Consider the following 23,199-nt stretch of genomic DNA (forward strand, 5'->3'; position numbering starts at 1 on the left):
CCTGGACACAGTGGATATGAATTCACTGCTCTGATGGCCCTAAAAGGCTATGAGACCTTTAACGTTAAGTATAGATGATGCATCTGTGGGACTGAGTGTCGGTAGGTGAGAGAGTGGGGAAGGGACTGTACAACACCTTTTCACTAAAAAAAAAGAAAAAAAGGAAAAAAAAAGGTCACCTGTGCTGTGCTCAACTTCTGGAGATGTTTTCCCTTGCAACACCTGTGGGAAGTGCTGCACATCCAGAATAGGCCTCTTCTCCCATATGAGGACACACACCGACAGATAAGCCTGCCTGCCTACTCATCCGTCGATCCGACATGAGACTCCATCATCATCATAGATGATGACCTGCTTTAGTTGAGTCAGTTTTAGTTTCAGTTGAACACACACTACTGATCACCACATGCAGAGGCTCAGATGTTCCCAGAGTGGTGGAGTAATGGCCTGGTGGTTGACCCCAAAATACAAGTGATGGTCTGGTGTTTGATTCCAGCAAAGACTGTGATTTTCATTTCCCCCCCTTCAGCAGGCCCTTTGGGTTGGTCTAGGTGCTTGTCTTTTGGATGAGATGACAAGTCCATTGTGCAAAGTGCAACAAGTGCACATAAAAGAACCAACAAGGCATGGCAACAAAAATGGGTGTTGATTCATCATGGCGATGCGCTGTCTCTCTGGGGGAGCAGCCCAAAAATTGGGCTAAGAATTTTTTTGCGACTGAAGTACAAAACAATGCAATACAATAACAGCCTCTGAGTGATGGCTTCATGATGGCATAATAATGACAGTTCCTGTGGAGTACTAGCACTTGGACTGTGACACAACAAGTAGCCAAGGTGTGCATCAGGGAGTGGAGATGAGTGGAATGAGAATAATTCCACAGAGAGGGCATGAAGATGAGAGATCACATGTGTGTGAGCATGCGCACGCACACACACACAAACTCCACCTGACAAGCTTCCAACCAAAATATAAATGAAGAGTATTGTTATTTGTTGAGTGGATTGTGTGTGTGTGTGTGTGTGTGTGTGTGTGTGTGTGTGATCTCTGTGGCATCACTCTCATTCCACTCAAAATAGTTTTGTTTTGGATTGTCTGTGGCTGGTTTGCATTGGCTGTACGTAAACTATATGTTCCTCCCATCATGTGAGACATTGGAGATGATGGGTGATTGTGTATCATTCTGGTGTTATCACTTTGGCAGTCATCAGCAAGACATAAATGTTGTAATATTCGTGAATACACTCAGCAACGGTTTGTCTTAATTCTTTTTCCTACCCACCCAAATCACTCTACAAACAAGAAACACTGTATTCTTTTTAGATTTTTATTCTCGGTGATGTATTGGAAAACTTCCGACAAAAAAAGTGGATACAGCTAGAAGCACTTCTTTGCCACGATTGAACATGTACTGAACACAGTATACATTAATCTGAACTAAACATAGTTTTAATGACATACACACATACACACACTCTCATGCACACACACACACACACACACACACACACAAGCATGTGCGCGCACACAGACAACACACACACACACATATGCGCACACACACACACACAAATATACACACACTCACACACACACAAATTGTACAGAATACAAATGGACCTGTTTTAAACAAATTGTTAACAACCCCATGCATAACAAATCAGTCAATCCTTTGACAAACAACTGACCTAGATTTCTTAGTTCAATGTATTATAAGATCAAATAGAATAAATTAATGAAATAAATACATACTGGGAAAACAATCCACACACAATTGTATAAATGTTTAAAAACATGACAGAAATGGTGAAAACAGACTTATGTATCTTTTGAATAGTAAAGAAAAATGAATGAATAATTAAAAAACAAAAAACAACAAACAACATCAAACTAAAAATACACACATAATCAAATGAGATAAATCTATAAATATGAAATGTCCACATGGCTTGTACATGACATATCAACTGTGAAGACAATACCACTTTCTTGTTGTTGTTTTTATTTTCTCCAGCACATTTTCATTTTCTCATCATGGGGAGTGTCTTTGCTCGTAACAGTGATAAAAAAGAACAGCTTTTAGGTCACATTTTTAGCACCACTTTTCCCACACGAATGTCCTCCAAGCCTTGCAGCACTGTGGAAACTTCTTCCAGTGTCACCAGCTGGGCAATTTTACTCCTGTAACATATAAAAAATGATGCTGTTGTTAAAACGGCTGATCTGGGAACCATGAGAGCATTTTGCTTACTCAGTACAATGAACAGCTGAGACACAAACTTACTTAGCATTACAATTTAAGTCAGGCATATTATGTTTTCATACACATAATCATTTGTTGTATTGAAAAACTACAAGTTTTCTCACAATGCAATTGTATAGTCATGTGGACATGGAAGATAGGATTTTACTTTTTCTTAATCACGGGCTGCAAATCCCACATTCACCTCTTTCTACAAGTAGGCTGTTTCATATAATATGTCAGATTTTACCCTTGTGAGAATATGCATACTGAGTATGTCCATGTTTCCATGATTTATAAAATACTGACATGGATTGTGGGATCTTTAATGTGTGTAGTTGATCTGCATGGGTATGCACATGGCAGGGAGTAGCAGGTCTGCAGATATGTTGACCTGGGAGATCAGAAAAAAAAATGATACATTTCCACCCATCACCCACCAGGCACTGATACCAAGATCAAACGTAAGACCCTCAGATTAAGTCTGAACTCTTAGCCATTTGGCTGTTGGCACTTGTTAGATTTTACATGTATGGAGATTTTTAACTCTCTGTTCAGATCACCACAACTCTGGTTTTGGGACTGTGTATGTCTGATATTGTGTGTCCATAGCCCATTGAATGATGATTTATATTACTGAAATTTACAAGGTTACAAGGTTTCTTTACATGAGTTATGTAAAAAAAAAAATAAAAAAAAAATAAAAAAAAATAAAAAAAAAGAAAAAAAAGAAAAAGAAAAGGAAGTAACAATGCTGATTAAGTTGAACAAATTTATTCCTCTGCTCCACATTGGACAAGTTTATTTCTTTGCTCCACAAAGTACTGACAAGAACTGAACAACAAAATTCCAGACATTATATCCAACACATTGACCAACTGGTTGTCAAGCCATCAAAGGATGGTGCAAAGCACTGACATCTTTTCCCCCTGATACTGCTGCAAAGAGTACAGTGACTCGCATAATTGTTGCTGAAATCAAAGAGGCATCTGTACAATTATCTTCTTTCCATACCTCTGCAGCAAACTAGGTAGATGTTGTTACTTGAACACACTCATGGTGAGACAAAAGAGACTTTTATTCTTTTTCCATACATTTTCACCAATGGCTAATGGAACACAAGTGGGTGTCATATATATGGATCATTCCACACACTTTGACACATCCTTGAAACTGAAACACAGTCACGTTTTAGCATGTTAAGTTTAATTTATTGAGAAGTTAGAGAGATGAGTTTTATTTCTTAAAGTTTGTGACATATTCTCTCTCTCTCTCTCTCCCTCCCTTAATGCAGTCGTTCTCTTTTCATCACATGTACTTACTTCAAAACTCCCTTGTCAAGCTTCTCCATAATGTCTGTCAGAATATCTGATCTCAGTCAAGAATTCACATCAAACAACTGGGCAGTGGAGCAGTAATGAATATTTCCATATTTTCAAAACTGTTATCTTTCCATATTTTCAAAACTGTTATCAACCATTGCCTATGTCTTGTCCTGACAGATTTCTCCATACAAAATGTTGCTTTATCTCCGTGTGGTCTACATGTCAAACAGCAATGCACCACCATGAAAAGAGCCAGTGCACACATATACATCCACACTGATTAGTCAAGTTCAGCTTGTACATCTGCTTACGCATTCAAATGGAAATAACCATGCTTGCTCATTACATTATTTCATCCATAAAAAAATACCCCAAACTATCAACAACAAGATTAAACTGAACAAAACAACTGGAAATGAGCTAAATTATTGTATTTCTCTTTTTTATCACGTTGGATTTCTCTCTGTGAAATTCGGGTTGCTCTCCCCAGGGAGAGCTTGTCGCTATACTGACAGTGCCACCCATTTTTTTGTATCTTATCCTGCATGCAGTTTTATTTGTTTTTCTTATTGAAGTGGATTTTGCCAGGAACAACCCTTTTGTTGCCATGGGTTCTTTTACGTGCGCTAAGTGCATGCTGCACATGGGACCTCGGTTTATAGTCTCATCCGAATGACTAGCATCCAGACCATCACTCAAGGTCTAGTGGAGAGGGAGAGAATATTGGTGACTGTACCGTGATTCGAACCAGTGCGCTCAGATTCTCTTGCTTCCTAGGCAGACGTGTTACCTCCAGGCCATCACTCCATTTGAGGGAGGAAAAAAAAGGATACGCTGGTATCGACCATGCTGGGCATGCATCAAGGTCCAGGACGGCGGGAAGAGGAAACTGATGCTGGCGTTGCGCAGAAACAGCTGCTGGCAGTCAGGGGGGTCCAGCTTCAACAGTTTCCATCACACGCCAACAATCAAGAAAAAAAAGTCAGCAATGTAGCACTATGGCCCAACAGGGCACTGGTAATATAATCCTCTATGCAAATCTGTAACATTTTTTTGCAAAGCAAATGCCAACAATCGAGAAAAAAAGTCAGCACTGTAGCACTATGGCCCAACAGGGCACTGGTAATATAATCCTCTATGCAAATCTGTAACATTTTTTTGCAAAGCAAAATGCATTTAAAAGAAAGGAAAAAAAAACAGGACAAGGAAATGTAGCACATATATCCATACATAAAGGCTTCTTTATTCCATGCTAACAAGTCAAGTGAGTTGTGTTCATTAAAATTTTTTTTTATAAAAACTAGTTCCAATCTAGTATCTTTTATTTCATTTCTATCGTAATTTTTGTTTTCACATTTGAAAAGAAATCAACAAAAGGTTGGTAAAATAAACCATGCAGTCACACTCCACACATACATATATTTCATGTTACTGCATCAGGAATTTATCTAAAACAATATCTTCAACAAAGCATTGGGGCTAGGAAACTTGAGAAGCCCGAGAAAACTGAAGCCCGAGAAAATTTTATTGCTTATTGCACACCTCTCCTTAAACACAGCGTTCTTCCCAGCAACCAACTATCATATCATCAGGAGGATGTGTTCCTCTTCTTTGAGAGGTCATGGTCTTTTATTTTTCTGCTTGCTTAGTTCTTTTACCAATGACAGCTTTTCTTTGTAACAGTCAGAATAATAATAATAATAATAATAATGGATACTTATATAGCACACTATCCAGAAATCTGCTCCAGGTGCTTTACAAAAACGCTTTTGTTAACATAATACATCATATCTATGTTACATACACACACCAAAATGTGACTACACACACACACACACACACACGCTGCATACATACATTTTAACATACATGTGTATCTAACAGCTACCCTAACACATACGCACACATAGGCAGGCACAAACTTACATAAACACACAATACACATTCATATATATGCATGTAGTTATGTACACATACATATGTATACACACAGTCAAGCAAAGCACAGCTAACGCAAAGGAAGTGGACCTGCCACAATTGAACTTATTGCTGAGGGAAAAGGTGAGTTTTGAGACGAGATTTAAAAGATGCGAGGGAATCAGAATGACGGAGGTTATCAGGGAGCTTGTTCCATGTCTTTGGCAATTGAAAAGAAAACGATCTGTGTCCATAGGTCTTACTTCTAACGTGAGGTATCCTGAGAAGTCAAGTATCAGAGGAAGAACGGAGCTGGCGAGACGGGGTATAGATATGGATGAGTTCAGAAAGATACTTGGGGCCAGATCCGTATAATAATAAAGATAACAGATCTGACAGACAAGTGAACAGATCTAGCTTGCGGAATCTGGAAACCTTGTTCCTGTCTCCAGTCACTATGAAATCATCCTCCTATGTCTGAGGTGAGTTTGTGTAAAATCTTCAGTTTCAGCACATTCATGAGGATCATTGTTGTAGAGATATGACAACAGTCTCCACTCTGAGGAGGCATTTAACCATTTAATTAACTGGCTGTTCAATGTCTATGCGATTACCACCATCAGCGGCCACTTGACAGGTGGTGTCCCATGCATACTGCATCAAAACACAGGCAAAGAGACTTAAGTAGCAGTGCAGAGTCTTCACTGTTGAGTAGCCTCATGGCAACCTAACTCAATGTGGACTGCAGGTGCTGGGACTGCCACAGAACGAGCTCTAGAGCGACTGTGTTTGGTGGAAACAGGACAAATGGTTTGACAGTAATGACAATACACTGTCACAGAAGACGGGTAACAAAAGGAGAGAAAGAAAGATCACCAAATGTGACAAGAAGAGAAGTGTGCTTCGTACCTGTAAGTCTGAATGGGAGGTGACCCATTTGCCGGCAAAGCCCAGGCAAGCCAGGAGGTCCAGCTTGTGGGGTTTGGGGAACTTGCCCCTCTCTCCTATCAGCATGATGTCCTCCTCATTGCTAAACAATCGTACTGTGGGCACAGGGAGAAAACGACACAAGTTTATGTGCAGAAACACACACACACACACACTCACACACACACACAAATAAACAAACCCGACAACACCAAGCACTCACACACACAAGCATAAACACACATGTGCACACACACATGCGTGCACACACACACATACACACATATGCATATTATATTTCAGACATTCCGAAAACTGTAAGTGAAATTTTATTATGTGTAGACTCAAAGTCAGTATTACAAGCTATAGAATCTCCAAATTCAAAGAAGCGAATTGAGATGACAATGGAAATAAAACATATTATTCACCAACTGACAAAACAGGGCATTAAAATAACTTTCTGTTGGGTACCTTCGCACTGTGGAATATCTTCAAATGAGTGGGTAGACCAAGCAGCTAGAAGAGCAGCACGTAATTTTGAAGGCGCAATACAACTTGACATCCAGTTAGATCTACATGAATGCATTAGTTGTATAGAAAATGTGTCTAGAAATCGATTTACGAAATTACTTATAGAATCAAATAATCAATATTACCAATGTTGTGTAAACACAAAGAATGCAACTAATCCCAAACATTTTCTAAATTCAACACCAGCAGCACATTCAAGACAAATTACAAGTCTAATGTATAGACTTCGTTTAAATGCCTTCCGTACAAAATTTTCTAAGAATATAAAATGTATATGTGGTAAGCAAATAACTGTAAGCCATCTACTCATTCATTGTCCAAGAATAAGACAGTTAATTCCAAAAGATGTAGTTGATGACTTCTCTTCCAATATTTCATTACCCACTGAAAAGTCCAGTCCAGTTGGTATCCTCCTTTGATGTATTATAATTAATGCTGTTATTTATATTTACATTGTTGTAGGTTAATACTTATTGGTATGCATATACATATTCTCCTTCTCATGACACCTCATTCAATACACGCCACAATCTCTTTAGACTTTTTCTTATAATATACTTTTCCTCTGATACATTTACACTAATATTCACATGCATTCCCTTTCCTTTATCCACAACTTTACTCCTTTCCGTCTAAAAACACTTTAATGAATAGATGTTAAACTGAAGAAAACACATATGCATGTGCTCTCTCTCTCACACACACACACACACACACACACACACACACACACAGATAAAAACATACACATTATATGCAAAAAATAGGAATGAAGTTTTTGACAAAATCACACGCAAGATGCCTGTTTGTATGCACAAGCAAATAAACATGCACACATATAAACATTTATATATATATATATATATATATATATATATATATATATATGATAGTCGTGTCCGACTATGACCATCAGAACAGCAGAGGAGGCAACTGCTGTTCCGACTATTTGGGCTAGAATGTGATTATAGTGGAGAGTGTCTTGCCCAAGTACATCCCCACTCTCTCGGCCAAGGGGTTTTAGGGCAGTCGGTGTTGAGATGGTTCCCAAAGGCCAACTAGCCCACAAGGCTGCAGCACTAAGAGCCAGTGCAATTTTGCCTCCTAGTTTGAGAGTCATAGTCCTTCACAAAAGACTAAGCTGTAAATTTTTTCCCATTGACTGGAGAAACCATTGATGATACAGCTCTCGCTTTGCTGTTGGCCCAAATGTAAACTTACGTCAGTCTGTGATATAAGCCGAGTGTTGGTCCTATATATAAACATTTAAGTCACCCTTAGTCATACATCCAAAAGTGTACATCTAGAAGCATAAACAAGGTTTGATTTGTTCATTTCTCTGTTAGAATGAGAGAGAGAGAGATAGAGAAGGAAAGACAGAGGAGTTTGGAGGGCGGTAGGAGGGGTGAGTGGGCAGGGGTGGTGGGGGGGGCAGAGGGGTTTGAAGGGCGGTAGGAGGGGTGAGTGGGCAGGGGTGTTGGGGGGTGGGGGTGGGGGGTGCAGAGGGGTTTGGAGGGCGGTAGGAGGGGTGAGTGGGCAGGGGTGTTGGGGGGGTGGGGGGTGCAGAGGGGTTTGGAGGGCGGTAGGAGGGGTGAGTGGGCAGGGGTGTTGGGGGAGGGTGTGGGGGGGGGGGCAGAGAGGTTTGGAGGGCGGTAGGAGGGGTGAGTGGGCAGGGGTGTTGGGTGTTGGGAGGGGGGGGGCAGAGGGGTTTGGAGGGCGGTAGGAGGGGTGAGTGGGCAGGGGTGTTGGGGGTGGTGGGGGGGGGGGGGGGCAGAGGGGTTTGGAGGGCGGTAGGAGGGGTGAGTGGGCAGGGGTGTTGGGTGGGGTGGGGTGGTGGCAGAGGGGTTTGGAGGGCGGTAGGAGGGGTGAGTGGGCAGGGGTGTTGGGGGTGGTGGTGGGGGGGGGGGGGGCAGAGGGGTTTGGAGGGCGGTAGGAGGGGTGAGTGGGCATGGGTGTTGGGTGGGGGGCGGCAGAGGGGTTTGGAGGGCGGTAGGAGGGGTGAGTGGGCAGGGGCGGTGGGGGGTGGGTGGGGGACATGGTAGCATACCCCCATTGTCGATGATGCAGTCCACACCGACGCCTCCTGTCTCCTCCATCACACTGCTGACCAGGAGAGTGCTGCGCTGATTTAACTCCATGACCTGTGCTGAACACAACCCAGTTCATACACATACACTTTGTGGCTTCATCATAACCACTGCAGCTCTGGCATGACCTGTAACTGACACAGCTCTAGTGTGACCCTAGCCTCTAGTTTCGTTGTCGTTGACAAAACACTAGTATGACCTGACCAACTAACTTAATCACAGCCAACAGAATCCTACCTGTCATGGTATGACCTGAGCATCTAACTTCATCATCACTGACATAAACTTAGTATGACCTGCTGAGCAAGTAACTTCATCATAAATGACACAGTCCAAGTATGATCTGAGCGTCAAATTCCATTATCAGTATTGACATATCCCTAGTATGATCTGAGCATCTAATTCCATTGTTACTGACAAAGCCAGAGTATGAACTGAGCATGTAATTCTATCATCACTGATATAGCCCAAGCTTGAACTCGGCATCTACTGGTAATTTCATGATTTACTGACATCTCCTAAATAAAACCTCTGTTGCTTAAGTCATCAAAATTGAACCACACCTAGTATGACCTTATATCAAAGAAATGTGCAAAAATACATAACATTTTATGTACGTAGGTATATTCAAAAAAGGTTGGGAGTACAGGGAGAAGCGCAAGCTAAGAAAGAAGGGAAAATGGATGGAATCAGACACACACACACACACACACACAAACACACACACAAACACACACACACAGACAAAAAGGGAAAGTGAGACAGGGAGAGGGAAAGAGAAGAAAAGAAATGGTGAGCGACTGGGTGAGGAAAAGAGAGAGGACTGTACAAAAAGACACACACACAGACACACACACACAAATACATGAAAAAAGAGGAATAGGCCAGGGAATTTAGATTCAAATTTGCGTTAGGTCAAAATGTCTGCAACAAAACAGTTCTTTTTACGATAAAATAGAATAAATCATACTGATCACACTGATACAAAGTTGACCACTATAGGGGGGCGGGAGCATAAGTAGATTTTGATTTTTAATGTCCAGAATCGAATATTTTTATTACTTCTGCCTGTGTGAGAGCACCTTACAAAGAGTCGCAAGGGAAGCACAGGCGAAGGTTACGCAAGCGTGGTATAAGGGGTCGCCAGAGGAAAGCGTTCAGCGTGGTACAGTACATGTGACTGACTGCTGCTGCGCTGATACTGATCTGTGAACAGGTCACTGCGGCAGACAACTGATTCTGAACAGTAAGCTAGGAACAGAGCTCTTTGGGGTGAAAAGGAAACAAACATTTTCAATTTCATGTATTTTATACGAAAGTGGTAGAAGACGTAAATCCGCTTTTATGAATGTTTTCCAGTTTCCTACTATTCATGACATGCCATAAAGAATGAAATCGGTATTGTAACGACTGCAAAGGTGAATTTACGTAGGCAGCACGGGATCATTTAGTTCGTAAGTACAATTTCGTTGATATTTTACGCAATGCACAACTTGGATATACTCCATGCTCCATTTATTAACGTGTAGAATATAAATATCTAAATATGTGTTAACCCGGTTTGGTTTCAATGAACATTATCGGCACTCTGTCCAGACAATAAACTGGGAAAGTATGGAGGGCAGACGATGGCAAAATTTAACATCATGTCTTGATGTGAAAAGAATGGTATGAAATACATATTTTTCTTTGGAAATGAACCGGTATTTGCAAATGTGACTCACGAACCCTGGCGCAGTAGACGTCGATTTAGCGTGGGATATAAATAATAATCATAATGATAACAATGGATCATAAATTTTATTAATGATTATGTAAAACTTTGTTGTAACACGTGTAACATTGAATCCAAGTTACCTAAACTAACTTTCCCGACGCAGATGTTTGAATTACTGATTTATAATAATGATAGCAATGAATCTATCATGCGATCCTTAGCCAATGCAATGCATTCAAACAAAGCCTGTGCAAAATTATGTATTTTATTAATGATTACCTAAAACCTTATGACATATGTAACATGGAACCCAAAATACCTAAAGGATCATGTGATCCTTAGCCAATGCAATGCATTCAAACAAAGCTTGTGCAAAATTATGTATTTTATTAATGATGACCTAAAACCTTATGACATATATAACATGGAACCCAAAATACCTAAACTAACTCCCCCACCCTGTATGATTGTATTTTTCAGAAACACTGCTGGCACTCCATTTTCACATCAATTCTCCCCAGTGTTTAACGTAAAGTACTACTGTTCATCTTATTATGAAATGGGAATTGTATTATTTATATCACTTGACAAAAGTTTTCCTCTTTATCTGAAGAACTGTGATCAAAACACTGGATTCTTTGTATCTTTCTATTCGGTCAATCAACAGAAAACGGAAATTTTGGATGTTTTTAATAATTTTCAACACATTTAAGACACAAGAACAAACCATACTCTCACGAAATTGTTGCAGACATTTCTCTAATGAATTGCAATCCTGATAACATGTGAAACATTTGAATAATCATTGTGAACACATGTTTATACTGAATCAGACTGAGACCCCCATTTCCAACAAAGTTCTGGAGACTGACCCATTTTCATTTTCCAGGCAGTCTTTGCTCTTCATGACTATCTGATGCACTTCATTTTGCCACCTTCATACTCCAGCCAGATACATTTTCTTTCCCAAGCTAAACCGACGTGTCTACTGCGCCAGGGTTCGTGAGTCACATTTGCAAATACCGCTTCATTTCCAAAGAAAAATATATATTTTACATCAAGACATGATGTTGGTCGATTTTGCCATATTCTGCCTTCCATGCTTTTTGAATTAATTGTCTGGACAGTGCTCCGACAATGTTCATTGAAACAAACCTAGTTAACAGGTATTGAGATATTCATATACTACACGTTAAAAAGCAGAGCATGAAGTATTTCCAAGTTGTGCATTGCGTAAAATGTCAACATAATTGTTCTTACGAACTAAATGATCCCGTGCTGCCTTCGTAAATTCACCTTTGCAGTTGGTATAATACCGATTTCATTCTTTATGAAATGTCAGGACTGGTAAGAAACTGTAAAACATTCATAAAAGCAAATTTGCATTTTCTACCAATTGAGTATATGAAATTAAAAATTTTGTTTCCTTTTGACCCCAAAGAGTTCTCTTATTTTCTGTATGGTATCTGTCATCTGCCGCAGTGACCTACTAACGGCATCAGCGCGGCAGCAGTCAGCCACAAGTACTGTACCGCGCTAAACGCTTTCCTCTGGCGACCCCTTATACCGCGTTTGCGTAACCCTGGCTTGCTCATGCCTTGCGGATCTTTGTAAGGCGCTCTCTCATGGCCAAATGTGTGAGAAATAATTATTAAAAATCAAAATCTAATCATGTTCCCGCCCACCTACAGCGGTCAAGTTTATATCAGCGTGATCAGTATGATTTATTCTATTTTATCGTGAAAAGAAAGGTTTTGTTGCAGACATTTTGACCATTTTTGTATCTGCCCTGGACTAGAAGAAGGAAAGAGAGAAAGGGCAGTGTGGAGAGAAAGAGAGGGTGGGGACAGGAAGGGAAATGGGGACTGGGGGTGGGGGTACGTGGAGGCTGGAGAACAGGCAGTCAAGCAGGCAGACATAGACAAAGAAAAAACAGTGATCATGGAAAAGAAAAACATGAAAGACAGAAAGACAAACAAAGAGAGAGACCATGAGGGAAAGAGAGTGAGAGAAGAAGTATGAGTAATAGCACTGATAGTTCGGATAAACCATTGAATATAGAGACTGAAGTTTTCTGAAGCAACAGATGATCATCTCATTTGTGAATTCTCACCCAGTGTTGGATGGAAGCTTTCGAGGAACTGTTTTTCCGCTAATGTGGAATATGTTGTCATAACCTGCAAATGTATATTTACAAGCATACATACAGCAAATTTCTACAGTGGTAGGATAAAAAGTTTGTTTCACAGCCACACAGAAATCTAAAGAATTAATGACAAATAAAAGTAATAAATAACAACAACAATACATTTATATCTAGTTCTTAAACCTCTCAAATAAAATGTTTCCATTAATCAGTTAGTGCTATAAATATACACCCATCTTAGAAAACAAAGCTCACACACTGCACTGCATCATGAAACAAAGAACAGTTCATTAAGTACAAGTGTGATGCTTAACTATCATTATTATTGTGATGGGTACAAAATAATATTTCAATCACTTTGTAATAAGAGAATCATTTTTTTCTTGATTCTGCATGTTCCATCTTAAAAAAACAACAAAACCCCCCAAAAAAACAATTGTACACACTTCTCCATTTTGTAAAATGAAACACACACAAAAAAGAGAAATACATCACTGAAGGATACCATTTTCCTGTAAGTCCATAAAACTAAAAGTTTTGAATTAACATTTTACACATTTCTTATTCTAAACAATTATGTTTGTTTTGAAGACCTGCAGAAATCCTTACTTCACTTTCTTCAAACTCTTACTTCTGAAATCACAAATAAAAGTATTGTCTTAGTAGTGCCAAATAACTAAAGTCACACACACTGCAATCTGTTTTCATGCTTATCAGAATTATGTTTGTTTTGAAGACCTGCAGAAATCCTTACTTCACTTTCTTCAAACTCTTACTTCTGAATCACAAATAAAAGCATTTTCTTAGTAGTGCCAAATAACTAAAGTCACACACACTGCAATCTGTTTTCATGCTTATCAGAAAAAAAAAAAAAATCTTCAGAAAACAAGAGAGCTTAACACAAATAAATACATCATACTTGACTGAGTTTGTACAAGAAAGTGATGATACCATGCAGAAAAATGATGACTGCATGGGAGGTGGTATATTAAATCCCAATGAATAGTTTATCTATTACTGAAAGATTCTTCCGCTTTGACTGGCTTCTCAAGAATTTTTTGAAAACAGCCTCAAGCCCCAGAAAAACCGACACAGGCTCAACATTAAGAGGAATTTTTTTTCAAACAGGGTTGTTTTCCTCTGGAACAGTTTACCCAACAGCGTTGTAACTGCACCTTCCATCAACTCCTTTAATAATCGACTCGATTGACGCTGGAAAGATTTGCCCACTTTGTACTCACCAAATTGTTATTCACTGGTTTTTAACTTTAACTACTGCCCCATACACCAGCCACGCATGGTGCAAAGTATATAGTTAATATCCACAGGACGACAAACTGGCCTTTTAACTGGGCCTCAAATGTCGTACAAGTCAAGTCAAGTCAAGTCAACATAAACCACAGCAGTGGTGCAGTGGGTTGTTGGCTGATAATCAACACTTTTTTTTTTTACTGTAATCTGGATCCAGAATCTTCATGCCTAGAAACTCCAACTAAAATCTAGCTTGGGTCCTGAGGAGCGTGAAAGCTTAATGAGATGCTGATCCCAGTGGCACTTTTACCATTGTGGATATCACTTAGTCATTTGGTATTTCTATATTAGATAAAAGATAAAATACAATCACTTAGTCATTTGGTATTTCTATATTAGATAAAAGATAAAATACAATCAACAAAGATAAAATACAATCAACAAAAACTGATAAAAGAACGTATCAGGATCGAACCTTAGCACCCCAGAGCAATGCCAGCTGTATGGCGATGCTACCAGCAGGCGTAGCCCCATCCATGATGAGGACTGTGTCACCCGCACACACATGCGTGTGATAATGCAAAGCTGTGTAGGCTCGCACCGCATCACCGATGGTGGCTGCGGCTTCTTCATGGCTCACATGGTGTGGTTTCTTCACTGCACGAGATGAGGATTAAGCATATACTGGGGATGGTCCATGCACAATACATATTTAGAGTAAAACCTTGTGCTGCTTCATTCATACTGTTACATACACAGTAGATATAAATGTTAATCAGTGCATGGATATGACATATACATATTAGCTAGTATTCTGTCAGTCTTGTATGACTGAAAAATATTCATACTCTTGATTCTCCCTCTGTCTTCCTCACTCTCTTAAATAAATTTGTTGATATTTCATTTTGTACTTCTGAGAATCTTATCTGCCAGCTTTAACCAAAGAATTAAAATGTATTGATACTGTGAAAAACAATAGTTTGATTTGAAACTAAAGTCATCTTTATTTTGCATTTTAAATATTGCTTTTTCTTGTTCTGTTAACAGCTAGGCTCAGTTTTAGGGATGATAATAATGAGAGCTCAAACGATATTTGGAGGGCAAATTAAGTGAACAAACACATCAATATAACTTAACATAAAAACATAGGTGGAAAATCACTGATACTCCCTTTTTACTTTGGGACAGTCTCAAGGTTACTCACCAATATCAAATTCCTTGAACACACAGAATTCTCCACAACCTGATGTTGCACTGTCTAAAGGAAGGACCCCTGTAAGAATTAACACAGTATACAGTATTTAGAAAGAAAAAAACTTGAACAATGTCATTGTCTGCAAAATACATATATGTTACAAATGAAAATGAAGAGGACAGAATTGGCAAGATCAACTGGATGGAAAAAACCAAAATAACAAACATATAAAATAAACACTAACAAAGTAATGCTCCCTTTTTTCCAAATGAAAAGAGACAGAGAAAGAGAGAGAGAGACAGAGAGAGAGAGAGAGAGAGAGAGAGAGAGAGAGAGAGAGAGAGAGAGACAGACAGACAGACAGACAGACAGACAGACAGACAGACAGACAGGGTGAGTGTGAGTAACTGGGTAATTCCTGGTCCATGGGCATGATATAATGTTGCACCCAAATTCAGCGCAAGGTAAGTAGTTTCAGAAGGTGAGTAGAGAGACAGATGGAGAGAGATGACAATAATGAAACAAAGTACAACTGTAATGTCATCAGCAGTGTACATGCTTTTTGACATGAACTATGAAGATGCATGGCTTGTCTTCTTTTACATATAAAATGAAACTGCAAGGAAACAAATGTAAAAATGATATCCAAAGCAAAAGACTTATTAAAGAAATCATTATGGTATTCATAATATTCAGCAGCCACCAGCAGGCTTTACCAATTAAAATATCAATAAAAAAAACAAATTCCATGCCCAAATTAGTTCTGCTCCTATAATTGTTGCTTGTATAAGCTGCTTCAGCAATAAACTTTGTAAGTGAGCAGACAGAGATAGAGAGAGGGAGAGAGAGATAGAAAGACACACACACACACACACTGACAGAGACAAAGTGAGTGCAGGGAGGTGTGTATGTGTGTTTGTGTTGGGAGGTGAGGGGGCGGGGGGTGTGGGGGGTGTGGGGGGGGATTTCAATTAAAAAAAAACAAGTAACTAAACCAACAGAGAATCCCCCCACCCCCAACAACTCCCCACCTTAAATTAAACAGAAATTAGTCATTGTAGTGTTAATGAAAATAGTACTTACCAACAACTTCATCACCTTCTTTAACAGATGTCACACGGGGTCCAACAGACTTGATGATCCCTGACACATCCTGACCGACCACAATTCCTCCTGACTCGTTTTCTAGCAACGGTGTGTCTTTTAAAACCTTTAAGACACAAAGGACAATGCAGTAAAGCCTTGAAACTCTTGACTAAATTGATCCACTCTCCGTCTGATTTCTTCCTCTTTTTTTTTTTTTTGCACTCCTCCACCTCCACCCCTTTCATGGCTCCTTCTGAGTTACAAAACACAATAATTGCTTTCAATGTGCATGTGTGTGTATCTGTGTGTGTGTGTGAATGTGTGTGGATGGGGTGTTCCTGTTTCACCGTATGTTGTAAATCATTCTTTAACAATGTGTTTATTCATAATGGTTCTTAGTCCTTTCCAGTCCTTGGCATTCACACTTACATTTTGCACCATGTGACATACGTGTTGGTTGAAAGGTTTGGGTTGTTGAACTTTTGAACATCTGTGTGTGTGTGTGTGTGTGTGTTGTGTGTGTGTGTGTGTGTGTGTGTGTGTGTGTGTGTGTGTGTGTGTGTGTTTCTGTGTCTCCTCAATGATTCATTACATGTATATTTCTGTGCTATTATATGACAAACAAATATATATATATATATATATATATATATATATATATATATATATATAAATATACATGTCAAAATAGTCATATGATACAAAAAAGACCAAACTGTTATCCTGTGCAGATTTTGCCAGTTGCCCCCTCTTTGCTTACCTTTCTATCAACAGGTGCCAACCCACATGCTTTCACTTGGACAAGGACTTCATTTTCTCTCAGTGAAGGCAAGTCCACCTGTATGGAAGAAGTGTATGCACAGATCAATGTAATTTAAATGCTCTATGTGTGGTGTGGTGTGGTGTGGTGTGGTGTGGCGTGGTGTGGTATGGTGTGGTGAGGTGTGTGTGTGTGTGTGTGTGTGTGTGTGTGTGAGAGAGAGAGAGAGAGAGAGAGAGAGAGAGAGAGAGAGACAGAGACAGAGACAGAGACAGAGAGAAAGAGATGGAGGTACGTACATCAACCAACAGATAGTTTGCAACACTTCCTTCTGATTTACGTTTCTGTTGTATACACCGCATATTGATAGATAAATACACACTATGTCGTCGAATCGAACTCAAAACAAGTCAATCGTCCAGAATCCCACTTGGAGCAGACGCCAGAATGCAAGTTTACTTCCGGCTTCCGCCCCTTTACCCACAATGCACTTTTGGATGCAGACAGCAATGGAGAAAATCGGATCCGCATAGTAATTTGCGAGTTTGCGTCTGCATAATAACCCTCAAGCAAGTAGGTAGTGAGTGAATGTGCTCCCTGCTTAGTGTGCATACATTTCAACAATTTTGTATGGGACTTTTTTGTGTTCTGTCATTACGGTCGCAGTGAAACATGGCTGGTTTCAACTTAAAAATGGTCCCACAACGAGTTCGTTAATCAAAATATCGACGGGACTAACCATCCCTTGGGGAAGGCGTGTGCGAAAGAAGCATGATTCATTCGAAAAAAAAAAGTATGCGATGCTCGTGCACAGTGGAAACAACGTATTGTAGATATAGTCGTGCATTTGCTTTTGTGAAGTGGGCGGTGTGTATTGGCTTTGTCAGATTGTGGAAACACCCCCCAACTGGCAACGGACTGTCACGTCGTATCAGTCGATGCATAAAAAGCTTGTCGGTTGCGGGGAAAGGATGCCAGATCGATAATTTCATTCTTCTCTTCACATACCGCCATAGTAAGGGTAGGACACTTGCGTCTAGACCCAATTAATCAATGCAGAGTTGATATTTTTTTTCCTGATTGTTATCATGAAGCCGTAAGTGTACATTTGCACAAAATACAGCATTTTTATACATTTGCATTTTATTTTCATAATCATATTGAATGTGTGCAGTAGCCGAGTGATTAGTTCTTGGAACTTGAAAAAGAAGTTTTCAATGTACAAAATGTGTGCATGCATGTGTTCTAAACAAACATCTTTGGATTTCATTAATGAATTTACTAATGAATTTTTAACATGTAACACATTACTTTTCATTTAATGAATATTAAAATGATTTCCAGTTGAAAGAGAAGTATCATCAATTTTGTTTGTAAAACCATCTTCAAAAGTCACTGGGAAGTATGCTGAAAGAATTAAAATGACCAATGTCCCTTCGGAACTTAAAAATATATGTTAAGGTTGTTTTGGTACTACTATCTATTTTTTAAAGCTTTTTTTTTTTTTCAAATAAGTGTAAAGACAATGACAGTCTAGTGATTATTCTCATTTTGTAAATGTTCAAGAATGACAACACTGAGAGTGAGACAGGGTAATTTTATTTCAGTAAGCAGCACTTAGCAATTAGTAATTAGCACTTCTTGTATTGTTTCCATGAAAGTCGCACTGTCTGTGTTTTATTCAGAGGAAGAAATGGTAAACAAACTTTAGACTTTGAGAGACAAAATGTTGTCTCTGGCATCAGTATGTCAGGGAGAGAGAGAGAGACTGAAAAAAACTTGAGGGCTAAAGGATAAGCTACAAGTTTCATTTCACCATGCTGTCACCAAACAAAACACACAGACACACAGACAGACAGACACACACACACACACACACACACACACACACACACACACACACACACTGGATGTTGCAACATTCAGTATAACATCTGCTGCTCTTTTACCTTTTTATCTAATTGGCTGCTGTTTTAGTCATCCAGTGAATTTCTTTTTCTTCGTCATGTATTGACAGTGTCAGCTGTGCTTGACAGTGTCATCTGTAGTTGACAGTGATAATGTGCAATGGTACTAATAAGTGTGGTAATCAATAAATTAAGGTGCTGGGGAATATTTGTTTTCTTTTCAGAGGAAAAAAATACTGGAGAAGAAAGAAACATGTTTGTATTGTGGGAATAAGCAGAACTCCCTTGGTTTCAGTTTCAGTTTCTCAAGGAAACTTCACTGCATTCTTTCTAATCAATATATAATTGTATACACTATGCCACATCTACTAGGCAGATGCCTGACCAGCAGCTTAACCCACCATGCTTAGTCGGGCCTTGAGTGTATGCATATATATATATATATAATTGTATACCTGTCAGTGTGGATTTATTCTGCATAGTTTTGCCAGAGGACAACACTTGTTGCCATGGGTTCTTTTTATGCGCCAAGTGTGTGCTGCACACGGGACCTCAGTTTATTGTTTCGTCCAAATGACTATGCTCAGTTTGATTTTCCAGTCAAACTTGGAGAAAGAGCGAGAAGAGGGATTCGAACGCTGACCCTCATGGACTCTCTGTTTTGGTAGACGAATGTCTTAACCATTCTGCCACCTTCCCCATAGAAAACAGTGTAAAATAAAGTGAAAAACTTAAAAAAATGTATTCATTGACATAATGTTGAACTTGAAGCATCTGCTTGTCATTTGTGTGGCCTTGTGTGTGTGTGTGTGTGTGTGCATGTGCGCGCGTGTGCATGCGTGTGTGTGTGTGTGTGTGTGTGTGTGTGATTTTAGTGAGACTGAAAGCTACTGTGTTTTTCAGACAACTTGTGGAGATGGGCTTGCCGCTTTGTATGAAGTGAAAGTTCTCATGGTTTATTTGTGAAGAACAGTAGTTTCAGCATGCATGTGCACACAAATACACACAAACACACAAACCCCACCTCCACCCCCAGCCCCTCTCCCCCCCTCCCCACACACACACACACACTCTTGCACACCCACACTTGCACACTCACTCATTGTTATTGCTTTGATTTCCTATCATATTGAAAACATAAAAAAAAGATAAAATCATTGAAATGGAAACAATCACTTATTGAATCAATCAGCTGTTGAATGACTGGTCGAGTGTTCACAAACTTGTATTTTTGTGATTGAAAACAGTATGAAATGTAATGACAATAATACTGGTAACTTGGCTTGAAGATTGTGATTATAATTGACTTGTGGCTAGCCACTTTCCTGTTTGTGGAAAACTGATGTTGTCATTGTTTGGACAGAGTTGTTTATGCTTTGTGCTGGTTTATTTTCTGCCAGGCTTTTCTGACTGTCCGTGAAGTGATAACAGGAGGGGAAAATTCAAGATGGCAAGCGGAGGAGATCCTTGGAAAATCAGCGGAGAAGAGAGAGCAAAACACGATGCTCAGTTTTTCACGCTGAAGCCTGTCAATGGCTTTGTCACTGGTAAAATTATTACAAATCTTGATTGTAAAGCTTTCATGAAGACAAAGTGATAAAGAATGGTTGATTATTACTGACTTATGAATGTTGTTACATTGGCATTATTTTAAGTGCTTCATGTTTGACACTTGGTGTTTGTGAAAAGTAGTGTTTCAGTGTTTTGATCTTTGCATTTGTGATATCTTTTTGAAGGAGACACTGGTTCAGTCTGGCTTAGAAGCAGTGAACATACATTGGTGATGAATGTGTCTAGTCTTGTTTCTGTCTTTTTTTTTTTTTTTTTTTTTTTTTAACAGGGCAAGGTTTAAAATTCAAGTATAATCAGGCACAAAGCTTGTTTGCACATGACATTATTTCTTGATTAATGGATACCTCTGCAAACAGTTTTGGTGCAGACAAAAGCATATAATGATTTATATATATATATATATATATATATATATATATATATATATATATATATATTTATACATGTGGTACTCAATAGTGGTGATTTCCCATTACTGGTAATGCACACACTCTCTCTCTTTCTCTCTCCCTCTCTCTCTCTTTCTCTCTCTCTCTCTCTCTCTCTCTCTCTCTCTCTCTCTCTCTCTCTCTCTCTCTCTCTGTGTGTGTGTGTGTGTGTGTGTGTAAGGTTGTGTCCTCTGTTATTGTGGATCAACAAGAAAAACATAGGCTTCTAACTCATGGTGGTGTAAAATTCATGGAAAGAAAATTTGATTTAGTTTAGAATCTCTCTCTCTCTCTCTCTCTCTCTCTCTTGCTAGTGCCTTTCACTGTGTGTGTGTTTGTATGTGTGTGTATTTTTGTGTGTGCATGTGGATGTTTGTGTGCATGCGCTCGATAGATACAAGTGAGCGAATGATAAACTATAAAGACATGAAAGACGAGAGAGAAAGAAGGGAAGACAAAAACCAGATTGAATTCTCCATCATGTTGAATGTGCATATTGATGAGGTCCACCTGTCCATGCAAGTGAAAACTCAATATTAAAATTAGTTTCACAAGAACACCTTTGCTGTGGTTTGATTTTTTCAGTTGACTTCTCACGCCTGGACTGAAATATGTAGATCTGCTTCCTTGTCCCGTTCGCAAATGATTTATTTACTTATTTGGTTTTTCTCTCCCCCATATCCAGCTATAGCTTGAGCATATTTTATGACTCCACACTGGTCTTCCAGCTGGACCAAAAAAAAGAAAGGAGGAAAACAAAAAGAAAGAATGAATCGTCATTAGACTAGTGAGTACAAGCTTTCTGACAATGTAACAATGTCATATTGTTTTAAAACTTAAATTATCTTCAGGCATCTTTCTGGTTTTTGCTTTGTTTATTGACACCTTCATCTTTTCTGTAGTCAACCAATGAAGGTGATTCTGAAAGCGCTGAACTATGACGTCTTCAGACTTGTGTTGGCTTCACTGATCTATGCTAACAACTGAGAGAATACACTATTGAGAATGAAAGTCTTGTCAGTTGATTTCATGTGTGGACAGATATATGATTCACCCCAAAATGAGTAGGAAATCCCAATAATTCTGAATTTTACTACATATGCAGGCAGTTGCTGCTTTTCTTTTTTGTAATGAAGGATCTTGTGATATACCGGTACCAGATGCTGTACTAAGATCTCTTGCCAATCCTAGTTCACCATGCTGAAATAATCAAGAGACTGAAATCTATCAGTTGACTTCATTATCTCTTGTGCACTTTGTACCGACTACCAGTAATGCACAGTGTTGAATGCCTGCCCATTACTGATAAGGACAAAAACTGTTGTGTGTATTTACAGCATTTGAGCTGCACATACAAGTATTGAAAAATGTGAATCACAGGGTGTGTGTGTGTGTGTGTGTGTGTGTGTGTGTGTGTGTGTGTTGAATAAAGGAAAGGTAGTGGTTGGTGAAGAAAGAATGAAAAATTGAAAGATAATTTAAAAAAATGCTTTGATAGCATAATTGTGTAAGCATTTATGAACCCAGTTCCTTATTTCATAAAACTAATCGAATATTTCTTCTTTTTTTAATGTTTTTGTTTGATAGTCATGGACTATATCTCCTATAGCGTGATCATTTTTCCCTTCTCATGTGTACAAGAACTTTAATTATTTTAGAGACTTGAGTGAAGGAAGAAAAAACAGTTGTTTTCCTTGGTACTGCTGATTACAGGTGCTCAAGCCCGTGACTTTTTCATGCAGTCTGGACTGACAACTCAGATTCTGGGACAGATTTGGTGAGTACTGGGCTGCCTGTCAAGAAACTGATCAGTATCTGATGTGGTTGTGGAGTTACAATTCAATATCTTTTTATCTTTATACAATGAATTTTAGACTTCAAGGTTACTGATATTCAGTGACTTCACACTCAGTAACACAAATATGATAATATAATGACATCATCAAATTTACAGTTATGCACTCACAAAGACATGCCTGTAGATACTAGCGTAAAAGAAATTATCAGTTGATGAATGGGAATGAGAGAGGACAAATTAGAAAGAATCTGAATGCAGATTAGAACTGTGTTCGCTACAGGCAATTTGATACATAATTGATCAAAAAAAA

At 39.0% G+C, this 23,199-nt stretch overlaps 2 protein-coding genes across 6 annotated transcripts in view; one reads left to right on the forward strand and one right to left on the reverse strand.

Moving 5' to 3' along the window:
* Positions 1-1,319: 1,319 nt before the first annotated feature.
* LOC143282927 (quinone oxidoreductase-like protein 1) lies at positions 1,320-17,651 on the reverse strand. Its single transcript, XM_076588820.1, has 11 exons — positions 17,484-17,651; positions 17,185-17,262; positions 16,422-16,548; positions 15,348-15,416; positions 14,619-14,800; positions 12,860-12,923; positions 8,990-9,088; positions 6,394-6,527; positions 4,401-4,506; positions 3,565-3,610; positions 1,320-2,181 (listed from the first exon to the last, which is right to left on the reverse strand). The coding sequence occupies exons 1-11, from the start codon at positions 17,544-17,546 to the stop codon at positions 2,085-2,087; spliced, it is 1,065 nt and encodes a 354-aa protein (XP_076444935.1). The 5' UTR covers positions 17,547-17,651; the 3' UTR covers positions 1,320-2,084.
* Positions 17,652-17,674: 23 nt separating this feature from the next.
* LOC143282928 (intersectin-1-like) overlaps positions 17,675-23,199 on the forward strand; it is a 92,140-nt gene continuing 86,615 nt past the window's right edge. For all 5 annotated transcript variants that reach the window (XM_076588825.1, XM_076588823.1, XM_076588822.1 and 2 more), the window contains exons 1-3: positions 17,675-17,757; positions 20,492-20,638; positions 22,805-22,868. In XM_076588825.1, coding sequence (XP_076444940.1) covers positions 20,539-20,638; positions 22,805-22,868 — 164 coding nt within the window. In that variant the 5' untranslated portion in view covers positions 17,675-17,757; positions 20,492-20,538. The remainder of the gene's footprint in view (positions 17,758-20,491; positions 20,639-22,804; positions 22,869-23,199) is intronic.

Source organism: Babylonia areolata, chromosome 6 (genome assembly GCF_041734735.1).
Source record: "Babylonia areolata isolate BAREFJ2019XMU chromosome 6, ASM4173473v1, whole genome shotgun sequence".
NCBI classification, from domain to species: Eukaryota; Metazoa; Mollusca; class Gastropoda; order Neogastropoda; family Buccinidae; genus Babylonia; species Babylonia areolata.